Below are 11,606 nucleotides of genomic sequence, written 5' to 3'. Positions count from 1 at the left end.
GCGTTGATGATCCGGTGTGTGTTCTCTATTTCTGTGTTTTTAATGATTACAAAGGTGTCATCCACATATCTGACCCAGAGTTTGGGTTGAATTTGCGGTAAGACTGTTTGTTCTAACCTTTGCATTACCGCTTCTGCTATGAGTCCAGAGATGGTGAGCCCATGGGTGTGCCGTTGATTTGTTCACATATTTGGTTGTTGAATGTGAAGTGTGTTGTGAGGCACAGGTCCAGTAGTTTGAGTATGCAGTCTTTGTTGATAGGTTCCCCGTCTTGTTGCCTGTTCTGTATGTCCAGCAGGTTGGCTATTGTTTCTCTGGACCCAATATACCGGCCAATGCAGTGGACAGCTGGAACTGACAACCAGAAGCGGCAGATACAAATCACTATAAATGCCGGAGGAAACATCACAGAAGCACTTCACAGGAGGCTCCCAAACACTGAGGATGTCACCTAGATAGGGGACGAAACGTCTGCAACACAAATTCCTAGCTCGGTGAACAGAACCACGTGGGTGGCACAGTGGTTAGCACTGCTGCCTCACAGCGCCAGAGACCCGGGTTCAATTCCCGCCTCAGGCGACTGACTGTGTGGAGTTTGTACGTTCTCCCCGTGTCTGCGTGGGTTTCCTCCGGGTGCTCCGGTTTCCTCCCAAAGATGTGCAGGTCAGGTGAATTGGCCATGCTAAATTGCCCGTAGTGTTAGGTAAGGGGTAAATGTAGGGGTATAGGTGGGCTGCACTTCGGCGGGTCGGTGTGGACTTGTTGGGCCGAAGGGCCTGTTCCCACACTGTAATGTAATCTGTAATCTGTAAAAACAAGTGTCACAATTAGACAATTTACAGTATTCCTGAGCTCAAGATTTTTTTTGGAGGGAGTGGTATCAGAGAAATATCAGGCCCTTCTCCCCACTCCCAGTAGTTCTTGATACAAGTGCCTTTGTGAACAAAGCGCTCCTGCATAATCTTGACACACAGCCTGTAAATACAGAACATTTCACTGTACCTTTACATCTTCATCAAGCTTCATAATCTTCTTGATACGAGCCAAGGGAAGATCTTGCACCTTGAAATCATTCTGTACGGTCAGATTTTCAAATACAGCCAAGAGTTAAAACACCAAAAAACCTGATGCAATAGCCACAATACACAACTCTACTAGAGAATTGACCCCCACCACATTTACCCAAAATTTAGACAGGTGTTCCAAATGCTGACAAATTATTAGCTACAGCCCTCTCCAAACAGATTCTCAACTGCATAAGTCCCTCTGAGTTAATACTATTAGCTCACTATATTTTCACGTTTTGGACTGAGACCATGAAATCCTGCTCTCAATGTAGATTACAGAACTGGTGCAGTATTATAGATGCATCTCACATCACCAATGACCACAAGTGGAGTTGTGTTTCTAAAAGCATCAATCCTTCAAATATTTATTTTAAAATTACACCTCACAGTATGCAGTGATTAACTTGACATTGAAGGGAATTAACATCAAGATTCACTGGAATTTAACATTAATTTTGTTTCAAGTTTATTAAATGAGTTAAGTCTTTCACACAGAGAAATGTATAAAAAGCAGCAAGCATCGGCTGCAAGTATTAGGCACCCTAAAGTGAATTGCAAAATAGTATAGTTAAATATAGTCAGAATAATGCTGAAGTGTTTGTTGCTCAGTAGTCAAAAATCTGGTTAGATAATAGGAACTGTAAAACAGGAGAATACCAGGAGGACTTGGATATTACAGGTAACAATAAGGATCAAATCTTTTGGATAACAGTCAAAACAAACTTGCTATGGGAAATGGTGCACTCTAAACCAAAAACTAGGTGGAAAAAGTATCAGGGCTGATTTACTTTAACCTTAAATGATGAAGGAAATGACCTTCAATAAAAACTTGCATTTAATGTTGTACCTTTACCCAGGTGCTAAACAGCAACAAACATGGACAGTAAGCCAGTTAAAGAAATATTATAATAGGTTTTAAGGACGAAGGATGAAAATAGTAGTGAAGTAAAGGAGTGTGATGAAAATCAAGTCTAGAGGGAACTTTGGCAACAAAAGGAACTTAAGCTGGGTAGAGTCAGTCAAACGTAGAAATAGACAGAATTTACTGCAGTAAATCTACTCTCAGTCCTGGTGGAGAAACAAATGGAAAGTATTATTGACAGGATCCATAATCATGATCAGCAACTTTAACTTCTAATTGGAAATATTCAATGTTGCTTCAACAGCAGCTTCCATATTTGACAAATTCGATCTATATTACTTTTCAAGAATTAATAAAACTGGACATGTTGTTCACATCATTTGCTGGATGTCATAAATGTATTCTATCTGATGCCACACTGAATTTGCTAAAATTAAATCATCTAGTGTCACTGGTGATGGGAATGGCAAAATAATAATGTCCCTGGGCTACTAATCCAGAGGCTGAGGCTAATTGATTGGGATCACAGGCAAAAATCAACAACAACTGCTGAAATTTAAAATCACTTCATTAATACATCTCAAATTTCAGAAACTGGTCCTAGCAATGGTGACCATTGGACTGTTGCGATTGTTGTAAAATTCCATCTACTCCACAAATATACCTTAGGGAAGGAAATCTGCCATCCTCACTTGATTGACAGACAAAGGACTCCACACCCACATCAACGTGTAAGGCTTTTTAGTGCCCTTTGAAGAGGCCCAACAAACCATTCAGTTCTAGGCCCAATTAAGCACAGGCAACAAATGTAGGCCTTGCCAGTGATATCACCAGCCCATCAAAAGAATAATTTTTAAAAAGTGCCAGGCCATTGCTACAGAGGCTCCCCACACTAAGTATTTTGAATCAATTTGTTCAGACATATCACAAGACATTTCTAGTGTAGGCTGCATTTTAACCAGGACCTTTTGGCACAGAAGGAGGGATATTGTCACTGTGTCACAATAGCCCAGATCCTCATGATAGTGTCTGAGCTCTTTCATGAAGAACCTACATTGGGTCAAAACAAGGGGGCGTTTTCTGGTGATTGCACAATGTTCAGTACCACTTGCATCTCCTTGGATTCTGCAGCAGACCATGCCCAGACAACATTCAGATTTGGATAAGTGGCAAGTAACATTCAATCCAAATTAGTTTGAGGCAATGATCATCACCAACAAGAAAAAAAGCTTACCATTTCCCCTTGATATTCAATAGCAATCCCCAGTATCAGTCACATGAGGATTGTCATTGACTGGAAAGTGCGTGGAATCAACCACACACACACACAGACACACACACACACAGCAGGTTAAAGACTGAAAATTCTGAAGTGAATAATTCGCATTCTAACTCTCCAAAGTATGCATACTCCTAGCCAAGTCTACTATGAATGCAACTACATCAACAATTAAGAAACTCAATATCATCTCGTCTAAGATGGATCCAATTGGGCCTGAGTTTTTCCTCATCCTGTATGCATACTATACCATAAACCATTCTCAAACTACATAACCAAGAATGTCGCGCTGTGTTCATGTCCACATCCAATTACTTACATAATCAATAGCCCAGCAAGTAAAGATTAACTTAATGCACTATTTACACTTTTATTACTTTTGCCTCATGCCAATTTTATGCACATGAACTGTTTGAAAAGATTCCAGATCCCAGATCCAAACTGAAAGGAGTGTTAGGCAAAGTGAATAAGTGACGATGACAACATACTGGCGTCAGGTTGCGTATCTCTTCCATGACACGTGGCCAGAACGTCTGGAGCAAGTGCTGGGCTTCACTGCTGCCACCTCCCTGAGAGGCTGTACTAAACGAACCATCTGCAGTGTTAGACATTCCTAGGCCTGCAAGAAATCAGAAGCAAAGAAGTTATATACAACCTACCGATTACAAGAGATCTGATCTTATATTTAATGAGAGAAATCCTATTTTAGAAACATATTTACAATTAATTTTGCTGCATAAACATATCTGTACAGTGAGGTCTGAGGTTTCAATGCAGGAAATGTCCTCATTGCATACTTGCTCGAAACAATCTGTGTCTAACAGCATAAATCTTTAACTGGAGCATGTAGAAGTCAAACAATACTCAGCAACAATATTATCAAACAACTGTACCAAACATCCATTCATGTACCCACACACCATATAGTGATTCATTCAGCCCTTTTTGAGAAAGGATTCTCACAACTTTCTCTCTTTTATGAAAGGCCTGATTCTTGTTTGGATACAGTTGTAAAAATGACAGCAAGCCTCCCAAATTTCATTCAAGGGACCAAGTTCCATATAAATGCCTATAGTGCTAAATCTAGTTATCTGAATAATCATGAGACAGGATCAGAGCTCAGCGTGGAACTGCGCACATCAGACATTCACTTCTCTGCGGATGCCTGGCTATCTGCCTTTCACACAGTACAGTTTCGCACACAGAAACAGAGACCATAATGTCTTATCCAAACAGTTTTCTCTGTTGCAATATGTGATTGCGAGCCAGCAGTCTTCTCCAAAGCCATGTTGGTGTCAATACTAAGCACAAAACATAGCTGCTACTTGGGAAACAGTCTCTATAACACTTTCTCAGTTTTAAAGAATGACTGTTTCTCTACTAATATTCAGCCAGGTGTATTCACATAAGCTCTTGCAAAAGCAACCCTCCCCTGCTTTACCTACACCCACACCCTTTATGCCTTTCACTGCACATTCTTTCCCCTCTCCAAGTGTTTCATCAAATGCCCTCCTAGAACCCTCAACTGAAGCCTCAACTACCTCATATTATGAGAAGACTTGCTTCCTCATGTCATCATTGAATCTGCCAATAACACCAAAAACAGTGCCATCTATTTCTCAACCTTTCAGTAATGGTAACAGTATCACCCTGTGTATTCCATCTACAGCGTATACTCAAGATTTTGAAGACCTACCAAATCTCATTTTAATTGTTTCTCCAATCTATCCTCCATTAAAAAACAAATATCTCATCCTTGGAACCAATATTATAAATATTTTCTGCAATAGTCTCCAAATCCTTCACATTATTCAAAGTATGCCAACTGAGGTCAAATCAGTGTTTTGTAAAGGTTCAGCAAACTATTTCTATGCTTTTTAAGATATTTTCTACTCATCCTGTTCAGATGTAATGACACACTCTCTGGAGCATGGTGAATTTGAAGTGGTCCTCTGGCTCAGAGAGAGGAACATTATGACTGTGCCACAAGTGACCCTCCAATGCTTTTTAACTACTTTTTCAACTAGCCTTGTCATCCACACCCATTTGTACATATATATTCCCAGTCTCTCTCAACCTGAACCATCAGTAAAACTGTATGCTATAAATTACTGGGTTTTGAGGAGATTTGGTTGAGGTTCTGGGTGTATTTTTGCATGCTGATTTGGAAGGTTCATTTTCAGACATTTCGTCACCATACCAGGTAACATCATCAGTGAGCTTACGGTGAAGCACTGGCGGTATGGTGCGCTTTTTATTTATATGTTTGGATTTCCTTGGGTTTGTGATGTCATTTCCTGTGGTGATGTCATTTGCTGTTCCTTTTCTCAGAGGGTGGTAAATGGGGTCCTAGTCGATGTGCTTGTTGATAGAATTCCGGTTGGAATGCCATGCTTCTAGGAATTCTCAAGAGTGTCTCTGTTTAGCTTGTCTTAGGATGGAGGTGTTGTCTCAGTTGAAATGGTGTACTATACTATACTAATGAGAGTGGGTCATGTCTTTTTGTGGCTAGTTGATGCTCATGTATCCTGGTGGCTAGTTTTGTGACTGTATGTCCAATGTAGTGTGTTTGTTACAGTTCTTGTGAGGTATTTTGTAAATGACATTAGTTTTGCTTGTTGTCTGTATAACGTCTTTCAAGTTCACTAGCTGCTGCTTTAGTATGTCGGTGGGTTTGTGGACTACCATGCTGCCAAGAGGTCTGAGTAGGCTGGCAGTCATTTCTGAGATGTCTTTGAGGTAGGAGAGACTGGCTAGGGCTTCTGGACGTGTTTTGTCTGCTTGTTTGCTGATATATCGGCGGACTGTGTTCATTGGGTACCCTTTCTTTTTGAATACACTGTATAGGTGACTTTCCTCTGCTCTCATATTTCCTCTGTGCTACAGTGTGTGCTGGTTAGCTGAAATAATGTTCTAATGCAGCTTTGTTTGTGGGTGCTGGGATGATTGCTTCTGTAGTTCAGTATTTGGTCCGTAGGTCTTGTTTTCCTGTGGACGCTTGTTTGAAGTTCCCCATTGGCTGTTTGCTCTAATGCAACATCTCAGAATGGCAATTTGTTGTTGCTTTCCACCTCTATAGTGAATTTTATGCCAGTAAGGATGTCATTGACAGTCTTGAAGGTTTCCTCTAATTTGTTTTGTTTAGTGATGATAAAGCGGACCCAAAGTTTGGGTTGGATGATTGGCAGAGCAGTTTGTTAGAGTCTCTGCATTGCTGCCTCTGCTAAGAACTCGGATATCAGAGATCCTATTGGTGTTTCCATTGGTTTGTCTGTAGGTTTTGTTATTGAAAGTGAAATGGGTGGTAAGGCATAGGTAAACAAATACATCGACTTGGACTCCATGTATCACCCTCTGAGAAAAATAACAGGAAATGACATAATCAAACCAAGGAAACCTACACACACACAAACACAAATAGAAAGCGGGTCACTAACACCAGTGCTTCACCAGAGGCTCATTGATGATCTTACCTAGTGTGGTGAAGAACCGCCTGAAGATGGACTTTCCAGCTCGGCGAGCAAACTTACATCCAGAGCTTTAAATTATATTGCCTCATCTTGATCTGTCAATCAAAATTCTCTCACTTCTTCTGCATTAAACTAAATCTCCTATCACTTGTCCCCCATTTGACAAAACTACATGCTCATCACTATCCTCCTCACAGTTCATAATATTTCAAGATTTTGTATCAACTGCAAATTTGCAAATGTGCCCTATACTGTAGTCTCAGTTGAAAATACAAAGAGTGGTGGTTGATGGCATCACAGGTGACTCAGTTTAATGGCTTGGGAGGAAGAACAGAAGAGCAATAGCAAAACATCAGGGGGTTCAGACAGTTTTTCTATGACAGAGATAACAATGTTACCAAGACTCCAGGACTGTGTGTCACCTCCTTGGAGTTATGGTCAAGGATATCATGGAGTGGCTGCAGGACATCTTTGAGGGAAGACATCAGCTAGAAATCATGGTCCACACTGCTACCACTAACATAGGTAGGAAGAAGGATGAGATCCTGAAGTCAGATTTCACGGAGTTAGAAAGGAAGTTAAACAGCAGGATCTCAACAGCAGTATTACTCCCAATGCCACATGCTAGTGAATATAAGAACAGGAAGATTGATCGATTAAAAATGTTACTAGAGAATTGGTGTAGGAGGGAGGACACCAGGTTTTGGAAGAATTGGGACTGGCTTTGGGGCAGGTGAGACTTGTACAAGCTTAACAAGTTATACATTAACAAGAATGGGACAAACATCCTCACAGAGGAGTGTTGCTTGTACTGTGAGGTTAATTGAATACAACAAGGGAAGACCAAGAAACTAATAAGGAAGGGGATAACAAAATATGAATGCAATCTAGTAAAAAAAAAAGCAACTGATTTGAAAAGCTCCTATGGATATATAAAAGTAAAACAAATGTGGGCTCATTAAGGATAGAGTCAGGAGAATTCGGAATGGGGAACAGAGAAATTGCAAAGAAGTTAAACGATTAGTGAGCATCTGTTTTCACTGGAGGAAGTTACCAGAAGTCTCCCAGAACTACAGGTCAAAGTAGCTAGGGAGAATGAAGAATTGAAGGTAATTAAGATTAGTGAGAAGATTGTGCTGGAGAAGTTAATGGGGTTAGAACTTGATAAATCCCAGCATCTGATGGTCTTCACTCAGAGTGTTGAAGGAGGGAGCTATAGAAATAGTCAATACATTGGTGATTATCTTCCAAAATTCTTTAAATTCTGGAATGATTCCTTTGGATTGGAAGGTAACAAATGTTATCCTACTTTTCTAAGAAGATAGTGCCCTCGTTTTTTCACTACAGATCCATTAGCCTTACATTAGTTGGAGGGAAAATACTTGAATTTATAAAAGGATGGGATAATTAGATTGCTGGTTGATAATAACGTGATTAGGCACAGAAAATTGTGTTTGACGAACTTGTTCAGGTTTCTGAAGATGCTACTAATAGAATTGATAAAGTAGAACCAAAGGATGTAGTATACCTCGATTTTTAGAATTTTTTTATGAAAGTACCCCACAGGATTAGAAAGATTAAAACACATGGGATAGGAAGTAATGTAATGAAATTAACAATTGGCGAATAGATAGTAAGCAGACTAGAAATAAATGAGTTATTCTTGCATTAGCAGGCTGCAACTAGTGGATACTACAAGGATCAGTACTTGAATCATTGCTGTTCACAAAATAAAGATGTAAAACTGCTTCAGGAGGATTTAGTCAGACTTTGTAAACCATCAAAAACATAATAGGTAGAATATAGTGTGAAAAAATGTGAGGTTATCCACTTTGGCAAGAAGAATTGACTCCTTATTGCAGTGCATTATTGCCATCGAGGGTGTGCAATAAGAAAGACTCATCTGACTTGTTCCCAGGGTGGCAGATTGGCCTGTGAGTAGAGATTTGGCAAACTAAGCCTGTGCTCTTTGAAGTTTTGAAGACCAAGAGGTGATCTAATTAAAATCTACAAAACACGCAAAGGGATAAAACAGGGTAAATGCAGGTAAAATGTTACCCTTGGTTTGGGAGTCTAAAACCAGGCAGCACAATTTAAAAATTAAAAGGGATGCCTCTTAAGTCTGGAATGAGGAGAAATTATTTTACTCAGAACCTTTTGAATCCTCTGGCAAGCAAAGTTGCACAGGATTAGCCTTTGAACATGTTTAAGTTTGACATTAATGGATATCTCATCACAAGGGGCATTCAGGGTTATGGGGATGGGGGCAAGTAAAAATGCATTGAAATGTTTGATCAGAGATGATAATATTGAACGTCAGGGATAGCTTGATGGGCTGGGTGGCTTACTTCTGTTCCCATGTTCCAACATGCCATCTGATCCTAGGGATTCAACTCTAAGTACAAAAGACCTCATATCTTCTCTTCATCATCTGTGCAGTAAACAAATTAGCACCTCAGTGTCCTTTGCATCTCTTTTTGGCCCCTAACTGGTCCCAAGTCTCCATTTACTCCTTTTTACTGTTAATATGTCAGTAGAAGATTTTTGCTTCCCTCTTATATTTGCTGCAAGCCTCTTGCACATTCTCAATCTGACAGGTATGATCTCAGGTTTATTCAGCTCAAGATTCTTTCTTCAAATGCAAACAAAATCTCAGTTCAAGGAAGTATGTTTTTGAAATTTTCGCACTTCACTAAAGTCAAAGTGATAACGGTGGAATATCAGGAATCAAACAGAAACAACAACATGAGACAGAATCATCATCTACAAAGGCAATGTCATCAAATTCAAGAGATGAAAAGCCTGTCTTATGAGGAGAGATGAAACAATTTTGACCTAAGTTTGCTAGAGTTTAGATGGATGAGATGCGATCTAATTGAGGTATGAAAGAAGCTAAAGGCGTTGATGAAGTAGATGTAGAGTGAACGTTTCTCCTTGTGGGAAAATTGAGAATGAGAAATCATAGTTTTAGGCTAAGGGGTTACAGATTTAAAATAAGAGATGTGGAAGAATTATTCCTCTCAAAGGGTTGTAAATCTGTGGAATTCGCTACACTAGAGTGTAGCGATGGCAGAATAAATGTAGACAACGTTTGCTGACACCCACAACTGCAGGCAACTGGGCATGATTGCAATTTCAAGAATTGCGCATGAGCATGATTCCAACACAATATGTCATTATGTAGAATTTATGTGGGATGTCATTGTACACAAATTAAGTAGTGCTCCGGGAAGTGTGTCTTTGAAATGGTGTTCAGCAGTGGGATGCCAGTTGCAGAACAGGGCCCAGGGGTTTGGAATCCCCTGGAATGAGGAGGGAAAGCTACCCAGAAGCACCCACCCCCTCATCTGGCTCTTTCCCCCCCCCCACCCAACCTCTACCTCGGCTTCTCAACTGCGTCCCAAACTTCCCCTACCCTCCTGATCCCTTCCTCTTCTTTCTGGGTCCCCATCTCTCCCTCTCTTGGACTGCATCACCCCAGAACTATCTATATGCACAAGCTCAACTTGAAGCTGCTCACCTGTGCCAATGCCAGTGACTGCAGCCATCAATGAGGAGATAGGCATATTTTTAATTAGTAACGGGTTGAAGGAAGTGAACAGGAAAATGGAATTGAGGGCAAGATGAGATCAGCGATGCTTGTATTAAGCAATGCAGCAGGTTTGAAGAGCTCAATTGCCTACTCCTAATGTAAAATGGATACAGGTGATCAATAACATAAATCTGGGCTGAAGACCAAATAACAGAACGTGCAACAGGTTCCATTGGTCCTTTGGCAATAAAGTGTACAAAAACAATAACGCCTCGATTTTGGTGACTTTAAATAGAAATTCATTACTTTTTAGAACTTGGAACTTACCCAGGTATTCATTTACTGATGCTTTATACTCAAACTATCACATGAACTCAGCTTCCCCAATTGAATACAGGGTATTGTGGCTCTGTTCGCCGATCTGGGAATTTGTGTTGCAGACGTTTTGTCCCCTGTCTAGGTGACATCCTTAGTGCTTGGGAGCCTCCTCCCAAGCACTGAGGATGTCACCTAGACAGGGGACAAAACGTTCTGCAACACAAATTCCCAGATCGGCGAAAAGAACCACAACGAGTACCCGAGCTACAACTCTTCTCACAAACTTTGAATACAGGGCAAATAAATAGTTTCTACAAAATTATTACTCTTGAAAGAAGTATTTATTTTTCCTGAAACTATTTACATTAAACTAAATGAAAATACATCTGAGACAACACCACAACTTTCAAATAACTAAAGTCTTTGATAAGGTTCCACATGGTAGGCTGTTCTGGAAGGTTGGATTGCATGGAATCCAGGGGGAGCTGGAAAATTGGATACACAATTGACTCGATGGTAGGAAGCAGAGGGTAATAGTGGAAGGATGCATGTCGGACTGAAGGCCTGTGACTAGTGATGTGTCTCAGGGGTCAGTGGTGAAACCATGGCTGTTTGTTATCTATAACAATGATTTGGATAAGAATGTACAATTAGTAAGTTTGCAGATGACACTACAATAGACGGTGTCATGGACGGTGAGGGAGGTTATCAGAAATTGCAGCAGGACCTTGATCAACTGGGGAAGTGGACCAAGAAATGGCAAATGGGGTTTAATAAAGATAAGTGTGAGGTGCTGTATTTTGGAAAGTCAAATCAAGTAGGAGTTTTATGGTGAATGGTTGGGCCTTAAGGAGTGTAGTGGAACAGAGGGACCTTGGAGTTCAGGTGCACAGTTCTCTGAAAGTGGAGTCACAGGTAGACAGGGCAGTGAAGGAGGCTTTTGGCACACTGGACTTCATGAGTCAGGGCATTGAGTAATGAAGTTAGTAAGTTATGTTGCAGTTGTACAGGACATTGGTGAGGCCACACTTGGAGTATTGTGTTCAGTTTTGGTCACCTTGCTGTAGGAAGGATGTTA

The 11,606-nt window shown here is 40.5% G+C and overlaps 1 protein-coding gene across 6 annotated transcripts in view; it reads right to left on the bottom strand.

The window, feature by feature from the left end:
• nfyc (nuclear transcription factor Y, gamma) overlaps positions 1-11,606 on the bottom strand; it is an 86,499-nt gene that overhangs the window by 46,266 nt on the left and 28,627 nt on the right. For all 6 annotated transcript variants that reach the window (XM_043717961.1, XM_043717963.1, XM_043717958.1 and 3 more), the window contains 2 exons: positions 3,697-3,827; positions 1,003-1,074 (listed from right to left, as the gene is read on the bottom strand). In XM_043717961.1, coding sequence (XP_043573896.1) covers positions 1,003-1,074; positions 3,697-3,819 — 195 coding nt within the window. In that variant the 5' untranslated portion in view covers positions 3,820-3,827. The remainder of the gene's footprint in view (positions 1-1,002; positions 1,075-3,696; positions 3,828-11,606) is intronic.

Source organism: Chiloscyllium plagiosum, chromosome 27 (assembly GCF_004010195.1).
Source record: "Chiloscyllium plagiosum isolate BGI_BamShark_2017 chromosome 27, ASM401019v2, whole genome shotgun sequence".
In the NCBI taxonomy this organism is placed as follows: Eukaryota; Metazoa; Chordata; class Chondrichthyes; order Orectolobiformes; family Hemiscylliidae; genus Chiloscyllium; species Chiloscyllium plagiosum.
This window is presented reverse-complemented; position numbering and strand designations above follow the sequence as displayed.